Source organism: Mustela erminea, chromosome 1 (assembly GCF_009829155.1).
Source record: "Mustela erminea isolate mMusErm1 chromosome 1, mMusErm1.Pri, whole genome shotgun sequence".
Taxonomy (NCBI): Eukaryota; Metazoa; Chordata; class Mammalia; order Carnivora; family Mustelidae; genus Mustela; species Mustela erminea.
Window position 1 is genome coordinate 193,055,107 of NC_045614.1, and position 18,337 is coordinate 193,073,443.

The following is an 18,337-nucleotide window of genomic DNA, read 5'->3' on the forward strand; positions in this document are numbered from 1 at the left end:
GCTATTTTTAACAACAGCATGTATGACCAGAAAAGGAGAACTCAATTTATTTTAGCTATAAGGTAATAATTCTGTTTATAGTGCTAAGTTATAGAAAGGACTTATTAGCCTTCTCTTTAATGAAATATAAAAGCATATAACTAGAATGTTTCATTTAGTGCTTGTCAGTTACATTTTCTCCCTTCTATAAAATATATCAAGGTATCTGTTTTGCCAGGAATTGCTTAGGAAAGGGATACCTCTTAAAAAAATAAAAACAAAAAAACCTTTCTAATAGAATTGATTTTTTTGTAACTTATTTTGCTTGTGGCCCCAAAATTTTTATGGTTAATAGAGCTAGGATTTATTTATTTATTTATTTTTTAATTTATTTTTATTTTTATTTTTTTAAAGATTTTATTTATTTATTTGACAGAGAGAGATCACAAGTAGGCAGAGAGGCAGGCAGAGAGAGAGAGAGGAGGAAGCAGGTTCCCCGCTGAGCAGAGAGTCTGATGCGGGACTTGATCCCAGGACCCTGAGATCATGACCTGAGCCGAAGGCAGCGGCTTTAACCCACTGAGCCACCCAGGCGCCCCTAGAGCTAGGATTTAGATATAAGTCCAGTATAAATGATTATTATGAAAAGTATTTTTAATTATATAAGTTGTTTGTATACAGCAGTATTTGATAGATAACCCTACATTTATCTCTTTATGAGCCAATATTTTCCAAATGGTTTGCTCACATGTAGAAACATGTATCAGTATTGTTTCCTGTTATAATTAGTTATAAATTCTGAGATGTCCTGTTTATAAAGAAAAAGGAAGTTCAAGCACAAGGTGATAATAATGATAATATTAATTAATTCTTACACATATAAAATTCAAATATTTTTGAAGCAACAAGGGATTCATTCTGTGATCCCTACAGTCTCAGGACTTATTTAGACTCTTTTAAAAGGTAATTATAGTGGTATTATTATGCATATAAGAGCCAGCTTTTCTTTCAGATATGGGTATTCTAGGAAGCTGTATTTCAACTCGAAAATTTGGAATATTCACAATACACATGAAACTGATACTGGAAAGCATAGGATAAGAGGTTTCTCAGTCTTAGGATACTTCTGAGTAGACTGACCAGACTGATAAGTTTTACGAAAGTATTCACATAGTACGCTTAGGTCTGTTGTTTAGTTTACTGCTTCTCTACATGAAAACAAAAAACACTACAGTGAAGGGATAAGGAAGTACACATATGGTCAGTTTTAGAAAATCCTTTTAAACTATGGAATATGGGGCAGTATTTTTAGATGTACTACCTTGTTTGTTATACTTTAAAAGAAAAAAATGTATCTGAACACAAGAATAATTAAAGCTGTAATATCGAAGGATTTTAATTATTATAATTAACCAAAATTGACATTTTGTTACATTTTCTAGGCAATTAAGTTGGAGTATTCAAGATTGGTTAAGTTGGCCCAAGAAGATACCCCACCAGAAACAGATTATCGTTTACATCATGTAGTGGTCTATTTTATCCAGAACCAAGCACCAAAGAAAATCATTGAGAAAACATTGCTAGAACAATTTGGAGATAGGAATTTGAGTTTTGATGAAAGGTAATTTAAAAATGTGAAATAATGAACTCATGTGCTCAAATTATCTTTTTAAAATAGCTTTCTTTGCAGTTTTTTTAATGTTTCTTTTAACCTAGATGAAGACAGTAAAGAGAGCACAAAACTTGACTTCACTTAATTTGTACAGTTGCTTTGTGATTTTCTTGGAGTTTATAGTCATGACCTTTAAAAGTTTGAGCAATTATTTATTGCTTTAGTGTATGTAATTATTGACCAAGGTACTGAGCTAAGCAATATAAAGATGCACAGGAGAATATAATATAATTACTGCCCTTTGGGAACTCAGTATTTTAGAGAAATAAAGAATTTCTCAGTCTCTGCTCTACTGTATATTTGAGTCAGATAGTTCTTTATTGTGGGGGTATCCTATAACATATAGGATATTTGGCAGTGTTCCTGACCTCTACCTGCTAAATGCTGGTAGCACCTCCCACAAGCCGTGACAACCCAAAGTGTCTCCAGGTATTGCCAAATAATCCCTTTGAGGAGCAAAATTACCTTGTTTGGGAATCTCTAGAGAAAAGTATTTAATTGTAGATGCAAATAAAATAGTTTAATACCCTCTGATATCAAGAGAAGTCTTAAAATGGTTGAATTATAGTTCATCCTTGAACAATGTGGAGATTAGGGGCATTGACTCTCTGTGCAATCAAAAATCTGCACATAAAGTGTATAATTTTTGACTCCCCCAGAACCTAACCGCTAATAATCTCCTGTTGACTGGAAGCCTCTGATAATGTAAAATCGATAAATACATATTTTGTATGTTATATATATTATATACTGTATTCTTATAATAAAGTAAGCTGAAGAAAAGGAAAATGTTACTAAAATTATAAGGAAAAACACAATACTGTAAAAAAAAATCTGTGTGTAAGTGTATCCTCAAAACCCATGTTGTTAAAGGTTCTTCTGTATTTTGGTTTACACAAAAATGTTTTCCCATAGAAATTTGTATAAAATCCCTAGAAGTTTTTTTTTTTTTTTTAGTAATATTAGAAAATTAAAATATAATCTAGTTAAAATGAATTCCATTAAAGAAATTTAGGCCTTGGGTAAAGATCCAAGTATTGGATGTTATTTTTAGAATACAGAAACATTTATGTTATCTTGGAGTTCATTGTAGTCCATTTTAATCCTCAAATAAATGATTATCCCTTCATGATTATCTCAAAATTAAAAATATGTATAGCAGAGGAGAATATATGGAAAATAAAGCATTCAGGATTAAATTCCTGCTTTACCATGTGTCTGCTGTGAAATTTCAGATTAAGTGAAATAATACAAGTAAATGGCTTCAACAGTATTTGATAGGCAATACAGTGCTCAGTGACTGTTAGCTCTTACTATTTTATTAGTAGTAGTGGGAGCATCACTTATTTTACATATAACCCCACCACAAATCACTCAGAAATATGACTGATTATGACTCTTACTATTTGGGTTGTTGGTACACCATGTTCCAATGAATATGGAGAAAATATTGGTGGGGTAATCACATTGACTTTTCATTCTTTTGCAGTTTTTGTCCTGGAAATGGAAATTGGTCAAATTGTTTAATAGTTTAATTTCTCTTATACTTGAAAGACAAAGTGCGATCCATGTGATAACTAAATATATTCTGCGGAGATTTCTTTAATAATGATTCTATGCATAAGAATGTCTCTTTTACCTGAAATGATAGCCACATTTTGGATTCCTTTTTGCTATTTATGAATACTGCCATTTGAAAGGGGAAAATGAGATTTAATGTTTCTTAGGCTTGCTTAGATATACATCATAAAAAAACATTTCATTTTTTCTTATGCAATATGTATTGATAGAATGTAATTTAAACGCCATATGTAAATATAACATCGTAAATTTGAGTTAAAATTATTGATACTGTCTTTATGTGCTTTGTAAGTATCCAACATTGATCTAAAAACCATTTCCAATTAAAGTTATTTGGGAGTTGTTCCTCAAAAAAGTGTTGCTTAGTGACAATGGATTTTATTTTCATATGTGTTGGGTAGTTTAGTTTTATGTACATATTTTTCAGTTTTTATGAATTTTGCTTTTGATTTAGGAATGCATTTCTTTTATTTGAAGGTGTCACAACATAATGAAAGTTGCTCAAGCCAAACTTGAAATGATAAAACCTGAAGAAGTGAATTTGGAAGAATATGAGGTAATGTGCCCTTTGAGAGGTTCAACTGTAGATTGAGGAATTCTGTAGTTCACTGATCTCCCTTTCATTTCAGCACAGCTGAGCACAGGAAACGATAAGGTATAGAGAGGGTAAAGTAACCGGCCCAGAATTTTCACAGCTAGCAAATTATAGCATGGTTAACACAGCCTGCATCCTTTTTAAAAAATTTCACAGAACCTGCATTCTCAAATGAAGCCATGCTGTACTTTTTCCTTTTTTGGCCTCATCAGACATTTTGAGGAGGAAGTTGCAAACTTGCCTTAATCGTTATATGCCAATACATCTTCATTATTGGACACTGTTGTACATGTGAAAGAGCACGCATGAATGCTCATATCATGCTTATGGTAATTTTGTACACAAAATTCTCTTTGTGAACTTTGGCTTTAAAATTAGTATTTTTTTTTAATTTATCAATTCAAATACCTAGTTTTCTTTCAGACTTTTAAATATAACTTTATACATTGTCTTTTTTTTACTTTTTAAAAAACTTTCTTATTTGTTTATTTGTTAGAGCAAGCAAGAGCTCAAGTAGGGGGAGAAGTAAGGGACTGGATCCCAACACCCTGGGATCATGACCCAAGCTGAAGGCAGACGCTTAGCCATCTAAGCCCAGGTGTCCCAATACATTGTCTTTTTAAATTTATAAATCTAGTAAATTTTAAGTTGATTTCATAGTGTTTTTGATTAATGTTTGGTCCTATTTATAAACTTAATTATTCTAGTTTCCCTTAAACAGTTTTTTTTTTTTTTAAAGATTTTATTTATTTATTTGACAGACAGAGATCACAAGTAGGCAGAGAAGCAGGCAGAGAGAGACGAGGAAGCAAACTCCCTGCTGAGCAGAGAGCCCGATGCGGGGCTCAATCCCAGGACCCTGGGATCATGACCTGAGCCGAAGGCAGAGGCTTTAACCCACTGAGCCACCCAGGCGCCCCCCTTAAACAGTTATTGTAATTCACCACATTAACATATACAAAAAATACTCATTTTTGATGAAAATCCTTAGCTAACCTGGAATACAAGGTGCATCAACTTTAATCTCCTAAAGAGTGTCTCAAAAAACAGCAAAGCTAGGAAATATATAGAATTGTGGGCATTGTAATCAGGAAAGATGGGGATGTTTGCAACCACTTTATTCAGAATTGTCCTGGAAATTCCAAGTGGGCAGCTAGTCAACAAAAATGAGCAAAAAGTAAACATTGGAAAAAAGAAATAAAGTTATTGTTTGGAGATTTTACACCTAGAAAATACAAACAAAATCTACAGATAAATTAATTAGAATTAATAAGACAGTTTTGTAACATGTAAAACCTGCCAAACAGCAGTTTTGTTCCATTAACCCAGCAGCAGATGATCAGAAAGTGAAATTTTAAAAAATGACATCATTTATAATAGCATCAAGAAGTGTGCAGTAACTAGAAATAAATCTAGCAAAAGATGGCATGACTTTAGGAGCTGTTAACAGAAGACCTGAATAAATGGTTATACATACTATGTTTGGATAAGTTGGTATTGTAAAGATGCCATTTTACCCCAGAGTAGTTTATTGGTTTTGTGTAGTCGCTGTCAAACTTCTAGCAAGTTGTCCGATGGAGGTTGATTTGCTGATTTCAGAAAGTTTATGAGGTGGGGGGGGGTGCTGGTTGGCTCAATCAGTGGATGTGCAGCTCTTAATCTCGGGGTCATGAGTTTGAACCCCACACTGGGTATAAAAATTACTTAAGTAAAACTTAAAAAAATTTTATGAAATGTAAACATCTGAGTCTAACTCAGACATTCTTGAAGAACAAGGTAGGAAAGCTTATTTTAGAAATCAGGAGGAGGTGCCATTCTTTACCATTATGCTTTAAGGGTAGGTAATTTAGAACAATATAGCAGAATGAAAAATCTGAGAATATATATGCACAAATAAATGTACACATGATATATGCCAGAGATGACAAGCAAGTGGGTTCCTCACTCTGTTTGTCCCCAAGATTCAAATCAATTATGGTCTTGATTTTTAATTATGATTTGACTCTGCAGTCTCTTCCTAGGGTTGCTTCATCCAATTGGATTCAATGTATTTTTGTTCTGAGCACTCCCCATATTCTAACTGTAGAACCATTCAGTCTTACACGTATTTACATCACACGTTTTTGAATCCTATGTGTCCTACATATCTCTGTCTCGTGCTGAGTCCTGGCTCACCAAACCTTGGCCCATAGACCAAATTTAGCCCACCACCAGTTTTTATAAAACAGTTTTATTGGAACACAGCTATTTGTTTACATATTGGGTATGAGTGTTTTGTCACTACATCTCAGAGTTGAATAGTGACAAGAGACTGCATGGCCTGCAAAGCCTAAAACACTTCTTGGCTAGGGCTTCTCAGAAAAAGCTTACTCCAACTTCTCAGGCAAGGCTAATGACAATAGAGTGGCAGTTTGAATACTTTTCCAGAAAAGCTAACTTTAATTACTCATTTAAATCCTGTATTGAATTTAGTTTTGGTTTTCCTTGAAATAGTGTTTGTTTTTGTTTGTTTGTTTTTCTCTTAGTAAGTTAAAGAGAAGTCCTGATTTTGGTCAGTTCTGAATTGTTGAGTCCTATTACATGCGTAATGATTGGGTTTTTGGAGGGAGGGCAGTTGAAATGTGACCTGCTTCTATTCTTTTCGCCATATGTCAGATGAATAAACTATTCAGCTACCATATTTAAAATAAAATTTAACATAAACTTGTTAAAATTAAAAGGTTAAATAAGTTTATTATAACATTTTTCTTTTAGTTCCCTAACATTTTTCATCATATAATAGTCTTCAGTATTCATTCTGTTAGAGTAGTAACTTCATTTACCTCTCACATCTAGTGTGATGTACATCTATAATAATAATAATATACCATTGTACAAAAGAATTTTTGAGAGATAGAAAACATGATAGATTATCTTGCATTTGTATTTCTGCTGTAGTGAATCATTATTTAATTTCTCATTAATTTCTGTTATTATACTAATGAAGTAATCTTATGTATCAAAATTGAAAGTCTTGATTTAGGTCTAGTTTACCTTAATTTTGAATTCTTTGATACTGTTAATTTTGAATAGTTGTGGGAACAATGCATTACTTTAAGAACAGTTTTCATTGTGGTTTTAATATCCTACTCTGCATTCTTTTAAAAATTTATTTCACCTACAGGAGTGGCATCAGGATTATAGGAAATTCAGGGAAACAACCATGTATCTCATAACTGGGCTAGAGAATTTTCAAAAAGAAAGGTAAGGCATAGTGGTCAGATACTATTTTTGTACTTGATTCTATTTGAATATAACCTCGCCTATAGATAATATTTTATTTACAATACATATTTTTTATAAACTTTTAATATTATGTTTTAAATTTATAGAGAAGTTGTATAGTTAGTACAGAGAGTTCCTCTATACCCTATTTATTTTCCATTTTCAGTTAAATCTGTAAGGTTGGCATTAGTCTTTCTATCAGCCCTTAAATACTATAGTTGAAATTTAGGATGCAGTAGGATTAGATTGAAGCCAAGAACTTTTCTGGGGACCAAAGAAGCTTGTGGCCCAACACTAGGAATTCTTGTATTCCCTGACATTTGCCTTCAGTGTCCAGCTTTTTCATATTCTTCCTGAGTCTAATCTTGACTTCAGAGCAGAAATAGTGTTTTAATCTCTTTGTCCAAGCTTGCAGTTACTGTAAAAATATCACTGTAGAGAATTGATCACTGGTCTTCTGATTATTGTGACTGCAAACACATTTTAGATAATTTTTCATTTAAATTACAAAAGGTTTTAAAAGAATTTCTACTTATTAAACTATATTATTATTTACTTTTAAATGTTATTACGAAAAGATGCATATTGACTTATCTACACATTATTCACTAGTTTGTGTTTACATGTTGTTCACATATTTCTTAATTCATTCTTTAATATGAATGTACTTGACCAGTGATTTTTTTTTTAGAAGTGCTATATTTTAAATATTCTCTAACAGTGCATTCAAGTAAAAGGTTGTTGAATTCCTTTTCTTGTTTTGTAGGGAGTATAGGAAACCTCTGCTGAGAGGTTAATGCAATTTTGATTTAAATGACAGCACAGGCTATTCTAGAGCTGTGCTGGCCGTCCTCGTTGCCACCGGCAACATGTGACGGTTTAAATTTAATGAAGAACTTTAAAGCTAAAAGTTCAGTTTCTCAGTCACAGCATCCACATTTTGAATGTTTGGCTCCAGTATTGGCCAGCATGGACACAGCACTCCCTGTAGAAAGTTCTGTCAGGCTGTGCTGCTGTGTTTGTGGGACAGTGCACAGCGCCATCCCTTGTACGCTTAAAAATTTTTAGAAGTTACCCAGAATTAAAAAATAGTGTTAATACTTGGATACAAATTATTAAAGTCCTAGTCCTTGTGTAATTTATTTATTTTTATTTAAATTGCATTAACACACAGTGCAATATTGGCTTCTGGAATAGAATTCAGCAATTCATCGCTTATATACGACACCCAGTGCTCGTCACAAATACTGTGTAATTTATAAGAGAATTCACTTTGGTTACTGAAATGGAAAAGTATTTTGATTAATCAGTAGCTCCATTTTATGAGTTATTTTATTTTGGTCAGAGTTTTATTTCTTTAATAGAAGTATTCAAGTTCACTTTAGGATATCTAAGATTAATATTTCTGAGAAAAATAGTAGTGTGATCTTATAATTGAACAGAATATCTAAGATCAATAAGGTATTTCCATTTTATAGATAAAGAAACTGTGTTTACTTACACATGTCTCCATAGAGATGCAATAACTTTTTCAAGGTCACACAATTAACTAGGGAGAGAAAAATTGAAGTAGAGATCTCTATTCTTGTAAAATTTAATGAAGTCAGGTAAGTGCAAGAAGTATTTATTTTTCTCACTCAATAAGAATTAAAAAGGTGAATCTGTCACTTTCTTGCTCTCTGCATTAACTTCTGTATTAGCTTTTCTTAGTTAACATTTGTTAAAGGATTTTGAGATATAACTTGAAAGTGTGTTTTAATTTCATAATTTGCTTATTCTCAAATATATACTTATTCAGAAAGTAAATATTCTGGGATGGCAAATGTTACTGAGTTGGAAAGTTCAACTGGAAAATTAGTAATGGTGACAAATAGTATTTATGGAATATCATAAAAAGAAATGTTAATTTTACATTTTAAATACGGCAGTTACCACTGCTAGCAGGTTAGAAAGTTTCTGTCTTTGTTTTAAATATAAAAACATAGCAGTTGAAAGTCTTGAATGGAATACTGATTGACAGTCCATTGTCAAGTCTGAGTAGTGAAATGAAATCATGTTTTTAGGAGCCATAATTTTATAATAGTATAAATGAGGATAAAAAGAATCTATGGGCTACATGGTCTTGTTTTTCCTTTAAAAAATGAGGATGTTGTACCTGGACTGCTGAGTCTTACTCTGACTTGTTTGAAAATATATTTGTAGACACTTCAGAGGTTGTTGATAAAATATGGGAATTATGTACCTCAGTGAAAAATTGGAACAAGGTCATCGTTTTAGAGCTGTTCTTAGGTGACTCCGGGCTTGAAGGCCAAATACAAATGTCTCCCTGAATGACATTGATGACATTTGGAATAGGAACTTAATGGCTATAAAAGAAAGGTAGATGTGCCTGCAGACCTCCTTAATTTAGTGGTGCAAAACATCCAATATTACTATCACTCCCTTCTTTTTTTTCCTTTCATAAGTAAAATAAAAAGTCTTTAGCTGAGGTTATGTTTATAGTATTTCAAAATAAAATGCCATGTTTGTAAGTTTTCTCAAAAACGAATTCCTGGGAGAAGACTTTTCAAAAAAAACTATGTGAAATAACTTATTTTTTATGAAATAGTTTCAGGTATGTAACTTGAGTTGTCATTAATTTCATTTCTGCATTTAACATTTGAAGTATAGAATTTATATTTGAGCACATGAGTAAAACTTAGTGTAACCTAGAGTTTTAAAAGTATTTCTTTATACTATTTCACCTTTTAGGATGTTATATTTTTCTGAATTAATCCATAAGAAGGTATGTTATGATTAGAAAAACTCACACAAAGGAGGTAGCTTATGTTCATATTTCAGATATACATATATATAGCTGTATTTATTTCTTACAGCATATGAAGAGAGGATAATTATTTTAGAGGCAGATACAATCCTCAAACATTTTTACCCTCCTCTTTTTTAAAATTTAGTTTGAACTTCATAACTTCTAGGCTTACATTAATGTAACATACTAATATTACTTATATTGAATATAAAAGACCCGTCAGGTTTTATGTTAGTATGTTTTTTTATTGTTTGTGTTCCACTAGAGTTTTCAGATTTAGAAGTATTCTTTCCCTTTCTACTTCCACTGGTCTCCTTTGGATATTTTCCCCTCTACCAATTACATTTTTTTACGGTGATAACTGCCCAGACCTGACTAGAAAAAACCTGACTAGTCACTGAATGCAACAAATGATGTTTGTGATAAGAAACAAAAAAACAACAAACAACAAAAAACCTCGAGTAACCTGATCCTTCCTTCTAACAAAAATGACATTATGTTGTTAAAAAATTAGACTCTAGGCTTTCATTCAGTCTTAATTTTGACTGTAAATGGAAGATTTGAGGTAAACAGTTTCCATAGAAGACTGGAACTATCTAAATTCAACAATTATGGGCTTTCCCTTCCCAGTGTTTTCTTAACTCCTAGTTCCAGTTTTTGTTTTTGTTTTTGTTTTTAGTTTATGACATAACTGTATAATTGGTTTCATATGTGGCTGTTGCTAAAAGGGTGCTCTCAGGCTTACAGGGCATCAGATGATATTTTTATTGTAATGTTCTGTATAATCAAAACAAATGTATACTTAAAATATTTTACAACTGTAGCTGACTTTTTTATACAAAGATGAAATATTAATGCTATGTGTTTCTCTTAATTTTTAAGTTATATAGATTCCCTGCTGTTCCTTATCTGTGCTTATCAGAATAACAAGGAACTCTTGTCCAAAGGCCCAAACAGAGGACATGATGAAGAATTGATATCACATTATAGAAGAGAATGTTTACTAGTAAGTTGAATATACATAGGTCGTGTTTGCTTGCTCATTTTATCTTACATTGAACACATTTTCTGGACTCATGTGTAAGTGATTGACTATAAATTCTGATGGGGAAAGCATCATGATGAGGTCTATAATCTGGGTATAATCCTTTAAGATTATGAGATTAGGAGAATGCACCCAATTCCTTATTGTCCCTTCTTTATTGATCCTAAATATTGCAGTTGATAAACCAGAAATGTTCGTAAAGTGGGATCAGAATAATTACATTTTTATATTTAAATTTCTTCATTCCTTTTTTTGGGGAGAGAATAGGTGCTTTACAGAGCCTGAGGAATCATTATTATTCCAGAAAAATAGTGGATTTTTTTTAGTTTTTCTAAATCATATGTTTGGTATATATAATGTCAAAAGATCATTGTAATAACAGTATCCTTTTTTTTCACCTAGTCATTGGTAGTTTTTTTTTTTTTCTCAAATATTTTTATTATCAATGTGTAGAAATACTGCTATTGTTTTATAAACTTAAAAAAAAAAGTTTTTAACAGGTGTGTTTTTTGTTTGTTTTGTTTTGTTGTTTTTTTGTACTAGATTACTTTCTAGATGTCTGGAGTTCTTTGTTATTATTTCTCTAGTTAGCTAATATGTATAAAATCAAAAATTCCATCTTCATACATTTTTTCTGATTGAATTTCATTCTTAACTATTAACATCACTCTATTATATATTTTGAGCACCTAAGTTATGATTTTTTTCCTATACAGAATACACAGACATGCACAAAAGTATTCAAGAATGTATGATTTTTGAACAGATATAAGTTACATGTTTTAAGTGTACTTTAAACGTCTTTAAGTAGGTGTGCTGAAATGTTTTCTTTATTGTAAACTACTAATTGTAGTCTGCAGTATGTCTTTAAAATTTTTGAATGAGAATATTAGGACATTGTGATCTTAACTATTATTCTCTCTGGTGCTTTTATTGCATTTGAGTTTTTTAAAACTTGAAATGTTAGTGGTTTGTATCCCTGGAGGATAGTTCTTTAATTGGCCAGTTTCTAAAGGTTTTTGTTTTTGTTATTATTATATGCACAGCTTTTTCTAGGAGACTTCTTTCTAGAGTAGATTGAGATTGTTTTTCCCTATTGCTGTTTGTTTTAATATTTTTTGTAAACATACTTACTATGTTGTTTTTGGTGTTAACACAAGTATTTTTATTTAATTAAAGAAAAGAAACAAAACTCTTTCTTTTCCTCATTGCATTAAGAAATTAAATGAGCAAGCAGCGGAACTATTTGAATCTGGAGAGGATCGAGAAGTAAACAATGGTCTGATTATCATGAATGAGTTTATTGTCCCATTTTTGCCCTTGTTATTGGTGGATGAAATGGAAGAGAAAGATATACTTGCTGTGGAAGACATGAGAAATCGTTGGTGTTCCTATCTTGGACAAGAAATGGAGTGTAAGTTTAACCACCACTATTGGTGGACACCTCAGTTGTTGGATTAAGCACAGTTAGAATTAGATGTTATTTATTTTTATCACTTTTTATATTCTGTAATATTTTTACATTAACATCATTACTTTTTTTTTCTTATTTACAAACCAAGTTGTATACATTGCCTTGCCATTTATATTTTACCTCTCTCCACCAAATGGTAATTATTTTGCTTATTTTGAAATGAAACATCAGTTGACCACTCTAAATTAATAAATTACGTTAAAGATGATAATTTCTTTCCCTCTCTATCTACATCTAATTGTTTGCATTTACAGCAAATCTCCAAGAGAAGCTGACAGATTTTCTACCAAAACTGCTTGATTGTTCTACTGAGATTAAAGGTTTCCACGAGCCACCGAAGTTACCTTCATATTCCACACATGAACTCTGTGAGCGCTTTGCCCGAATCATGTTGTCCCTCAGTCGAACTCCTGCTGATGGAAGATAAACTGCACACACTTTCCCTAAACACACTGTATAAACTTTTTTTAGTTCTTAACCCTTGCCTTCCTGTCACAGGGTTTGCTTGTTGCTGCTATAGTTTTTAACTTTTTTATTTTAATAACTGCAAAAGACAAAATGACTATACAGACTTTAGCCAGACTGCAAACAATAAAGCTGAGAATCGCATGGCGCTCAGACTTTGTTTTAAACCAGAACTGATGTATAATTATAAATCTGATTGATTTCATTATGGCAAAACCATGCTTTTGCCACCTTTCTGTTACAGTATTACTTTGCTTTTATCTTTTCTTTATCTACAGCTTTCCATTCAGTCTGGATCCTTCCACGACTACAGCCATTTAAGTGTTCAGCACTGTGTACGATACATAATACTTGGTAGCTTGTAAATGAAATTAAAGAATAAAGTTTTATTTATGGCTACCTATGTGTTTGTAAGCAGGTATATTGTATATTAGTGGATCATTTTAGTTATATATAAGTGAATTTTGTCTGGGGATTGTGTAAGATTGGATAAATAGATGAATAGATTAATACAAACTTTTAATTTTTCTCTGTTAGCACATTGGAAATTTACTAAGTATTTGACACAAATATATCTATATTTTTGACTAAGTTGTTAAACTAAGTATGGCACCTAAACCTGTTTTGAATTCAAATCAGGTTTTCACTGAAGTGAACGGCTGATATTTAAGTCAACCACACTGAAACTTTTAACTTTTTCTTAGATTAACCTTTTATTTTTTTATGTATTTACAAATAATATAGCAAGGTAATTATTTCAAGAGATACCAGAAAAAAGTACTTGAATAAGGGCTATTTAATAGTGAAACTTATAAAAAATCTGTTTATGTGTATACACACAAACACACACACACATTCTTCATAATGGAGGATAATGTTTTGCATTATATAATCATTCTATTTTTGTAAATTGTATACCACTTTAATTGAAAATGTTCTCTACTAATCAATGCTGTGAAATGAAGTTGATATTGTTGAATTAGAAATTATGAATATCTTTACCTGCTTTTATTTTCCTCCTTTTCAAAAAGAAAAAGCTGTAGAACATTTTGTAGATGGAACTGCTGTTTAAGATTAATGAAGTCATATTGTGAATGAAAATCAATGCTTTAAAGGTAATCATGTTACCAATAACCTATTTTTGAATTTATAAAAATTTCTTTATAAATGATACTTTGTTAGCATAGTAAAATATATCATTATACTATGTGTATGTTTGTTATAGCGTCGTCAAAACTAGAACTCTCTGTAAGTGCCTCTCATAGAATTCCTGGACAGAGGAGGAAGAAAATATTAAGCCATTATATAATATTCCTTATCAAGGTACCAGTGTACTACTGAGGTATTAATGACAAGGAATTAGTACTGTTTGTGTTGTAAGGTTAGATTTTGCACATTGTTGCTATCAAAATGTGTTTGGGTTTAGATTTTAAATTTTCTTCTGAGCAGTAGTAGTATTCTACATTGGTTTTCAGGTTCTGTCCAAGGCTTTTAAAACTCCAAATATATCATCAAAGCATTTGTAAAGTATCGTCAGTATTTTACGATCTCTAAGAATATTAAGGTTGGTTGTGGTTCTGTGTATAATTGACCACTGAGACACAAAGTGCTCAGGCACCATATGGAAATTACTCCCTTCACAAGGCACATCCAGGAAATCGTATGTGGCCCATGCTGAAGGTAAGTATTATTATTGTATTGACTTTCTACTTAAAAGCCAGTTTATTCATTCCTACTAATGAACCTGAAGTACTTATTTCAAAAAAATGACCTTTTTTGAAGACCTGGGGAAACAAATTGTTTTTATATCAGTAACTTTCAATGTGGTCTAAATTAGAACCATGACACTGGATAAAACGGTCAGTAGCATTGTATGCACCTTCAATTGATGCTGTTTAACTTCCATTTACTTTGGATCCCTTGTTTGTTGGAAGCTTCTCAGTATTTCCCTCAGTTGCAATTTGAAGGAAGTAACTAAAAATTTGTTTTCTTAGTTTTAGATTTACCAAGTCTAAGGTGGATTTTCCCCTCCTATACCTAATTCTCCAGAGTTCAGTGTCTTTGTTTATGTTTCAGAGTTGTTGACTTGTACCTCTGCATCCTCTGCCATCCCCAAAAGGTAGTCACTCAGATGCTTGCCAGTAGTGAGTAGGGTTAGCCTTGTGTATTCATCTTTTTTTAATTTATCGTACATCATTAAGCAGATTAAATATCACTTGTATCCATGATAACTTCATCCAAATTACATATATTACTCTAGAGCTTCCATAACAGTACTGCAAACCAGGTGGGTGGCTTATAGGTCAAATTTATTTTCCCACAATGCTGGAGGCTAGAAGTGTAATGTGTGGGCAAGTGTTGTTTCTCCCAAGGCCTGCCTCCTTTGGCTTATAGCAGCCTTCTTGCTGTGGCCTCACATGAACCCAGTCATACTGGGTGAGGACCCCAACACTTAAAACCTCATTCAGTCTTTTTAACCCATTAAGCCACCCAGGGGCCCCTTTCTTTTTCTTTTCTTTTCTTTTCTTTTTTTTTTTTTTTAAGATTTTATTCATTCAGTCTTTTTAAAAAGCCCTTTCTCCAAATACGGTTACATTGCGGGGAGCGGCTTCAACATAAGATTTTAGGGGTGGGCGACACAGTTCCGTCCATAGTGTGTGACAGCCTAGTTTATGTACCTCCTTTCCAGACAGAACAGTGTGGTAGCTTCTTCCCTTCGGACTCACGATTAGGATGCTAGTATCTATAGTTCGGCTCTTCTGTCTGCTCTGTTGTCTTCTTTTACTTTTACTGTATCCTAAAAACTATTTTAAAGTTATAGAAAACCAAAATAGGAATTGCTTACAATGCATTCATCTAACCAGTATCAGTTTAGTGTGTTTTCACTGAACAGTTCTTCACCGAGTAAATGAAATAGTCTGTGTTGATCTGCCCTTGTTTATATGGGTTCTCTCTTTTATTCCTTCCATCGGTTCCACTTTGTACCCTGGATCTGTTTCTGTTTTGCTAGTGTTTTTATTTTTGCCTACTCCACTTCCCCTTTCCATCTCCCTTTCCCCCTGAGCCCAGAGGTAACTGTTGTTAACCATTGTGGCCACATATTTTTCCATGTTTGCGTAATGTTATGCAGTGTATACACAAAAGTATTGGGTTTGGGTGGGGGGGCAGAAAAGGAAGGGATCGTCGCATTTTATGCATCCTTTCTTCTGTATTTTCTGGCCTTCAGTTCCTTCTTTTTCTAATGAGCTTTGATAGAAGGGACAGTAATCAAATAATAAAAACAATGACACTAGAAATAAAAGTAAAGGAGTTAGGACTCGAAGGGACTCTATACACAGTTGAATACACACATACATACACATTGGAATTTCAAGTATCCACATTCACCTTATGCACAGATTTTCTCAATGGCTATTTCAAACCACTGCCACCCTCCACCTACTATCCAGTGCCAGCTCCAGTAAAAAAGGATGATTTTTCCTTTTCCTTGCCAAGAAAAGGGGACCATAGGGTATGATACCCTTCACCTTTAACCTCCATACCTGTACATTTACAGTTAGTTAACCAAGATATAATAAAGGATGGATATTATTGATAACCCACTGTTATGAGGAAATTATAAAATCAAATGTAGTATAAATGAACTTACATATTAAAAGTTACAAGCACATCCATGATTTGGCGGACATACTTTGCTCTTCTGTAGAATTCAAAAAGCTTACTTTTTGCCTTATACCAGCCCAAAGCCTGTAAAACATCAGTTTGTCCTTTAGCAAATGGTTCTCACTTTTTCAGTAATCTAGAATGAGGCAAGTATTCTTAACCCTGGTTGTGCATCAAAGGCACGTGAGGAGTGTTCTTTAAAAAAAAGGTGACTAGGTCCTACATGTGGATTCTTAAGAGGCTTTTAAAGTGAGAACTAGTTTGAAATGTTTGGTAGGTGTTTCTCCAGCTTTAATTTTTCTAAGAATCAACTCTGCCCCTTACCCCGAGAGACTAATTGAGCCTGGCTAACGAGCACGGAAAATTTTGGTTTTTGCATTCTTGTATGTCGCATGAAAAGGCAATGGATTTACATTTGCTGATGGCCCTCTTAGCCATAGAGTGCGCTCATTTTAGCATGTGGCTGTGCTCAAATGTTTTTCAGTTCCAACTTACTGAACTTGCCTCTCTTTCCTGAGTGGTTAGGAGTGTAGGCTCTAGAACCGGACTGCCTAGTCTGGATCCTGGGTCAGCTGTTTACTTGCCCAGCTATTACTCTTGGACTTTTCTGTGCCTTTTTGTATTTCTTCATGTATAAAATGGGATTGTAGTATAACCTACCTTATAGGACTTTTTTAAAAGTGTAAATGGGTTTCTGTAAATAAAATTTTGGGGAAATGCCTGCCACATAGTAAGTGTTCAATAATTGTCATCCTTTGAATAATTTGTCACTATTACTCACTCCTGATTTTCAGAATCTGCCTTCCTGAGACAGGCTTCTTTGGGCTACCCTCACTGCTGCCTGCATCTCCTGTCATTATTTTTCCTACTCCTTAAATATGAGTATTGTCAAGGTTTTGTCCTTGACTCCCTTCCAACTCACCTTTTCTGGATGGTTTTGTCTACTAATTTGTCCTCTTGAAATCTGCATGCTGATGATTCACAGGTCTGTGTCTCTAATTTCTAACCAAACCAACTCATGTGTTTTAGACCCATATATGTTTCCAGTGGCCTGGTCAACATACAGACTTGGATAATTCACAGGCACTTCAAACTTAGCATGTACACCGAGTTCATCGCTTCTTTCCAGACCTAATTCTCTTATATTCCCTTGGTGAATGATATAATAATCCAGACGTGGGAAATTATTCTCAATTCTACTTTTATTTCCCATTCATTACCAAGTGTCAACTGGTCAGAATTGTTACTACCTTGCTCATGCATTTCTTCACTAGCACTGTTAATGAGATCTCTCATCTCTTAATTTGGACAATTAGATTTGTTCCTGAATGGCCCTCTGTCAGTTCTTTGTTTTAGTTGAAACACAGTTGATACACTGGGCTCTTTGTCACACTGATCTTGCCCCTACAGTCCATCTTCTATGCTGTTGGCAGAATAATCTTTCAAAGAGGTTTTTACGGTTTGTCTTCCATTGCTGGACAGAGCTCCTTGAGAGAGAGATAGTATCCTGGCTTTGTAACCTCAGCATCTGTTAAATTATCTGGCAACTTAATAGAGTACTCTAGTCTTACAGGTTCTCTGGCCCTCTAGCCAGCCATCTTTGACCTCTCTTGTTTGATGGGATAACCACTAGCCACATGTGGCTATTTAAATTTAAACCAAATAAAGTTAAAATTACATAGTCATACTAGTCACATTCCAAATGCGCAATAGACACATGAGAGTACTGGCAACACATTGGATAACATGTTTTAGAACATTTCCATTACCACATTAAGTTCTGTTGGACA

At 33.1% G+C, this 18,337-nt stretch overlaps 1 protein-coding gene across 10 annotated transcripts in view; it reads left to right on the forward strand.

Annotated features, from left to right (window-relative positions):
* USP25 (ubiquitin specific peptidase 25) overlaps positions 1-13,717 on the forward strand; it is a 132,693-nt gene extending 118,976 nt beyond the window's left edge. For all 10 annotated transcript variants that reach the window (XM_032352690.1, XM_032352715.1, XM_032352698.1 and 7 more), the window contains 6 exons: positions 1,422-1,600; positions 3,710-3,788; positions 6,991-7,070; positions 10,783-10,906; positions 12,164-12,359; positions 12,674-13,717. In XM_032352690.1, coding sequence (XP_032208581.1) covers positions 1,422-1,600; positions 3,710-3,788; positions 6,991-7,070; positions 10,783-10,906; positions 12,164-12,359; positions 12,674-12,846 — 831 coding nt within the window. In that variant the 3' untranslated portion in view covers positions 12,847-13,717. The remainder of the gene's footprint in view (positions 1-1,421; positions 1,601-3,709; positions 3,789-6,990; positions 7,071-10,782; positions 10,907-12,163; positions 12,360-12,673) is intronic.
* The last annotated feature ends 4,620 nt before the right edge of the window (positions 13,718-18,337 follow it).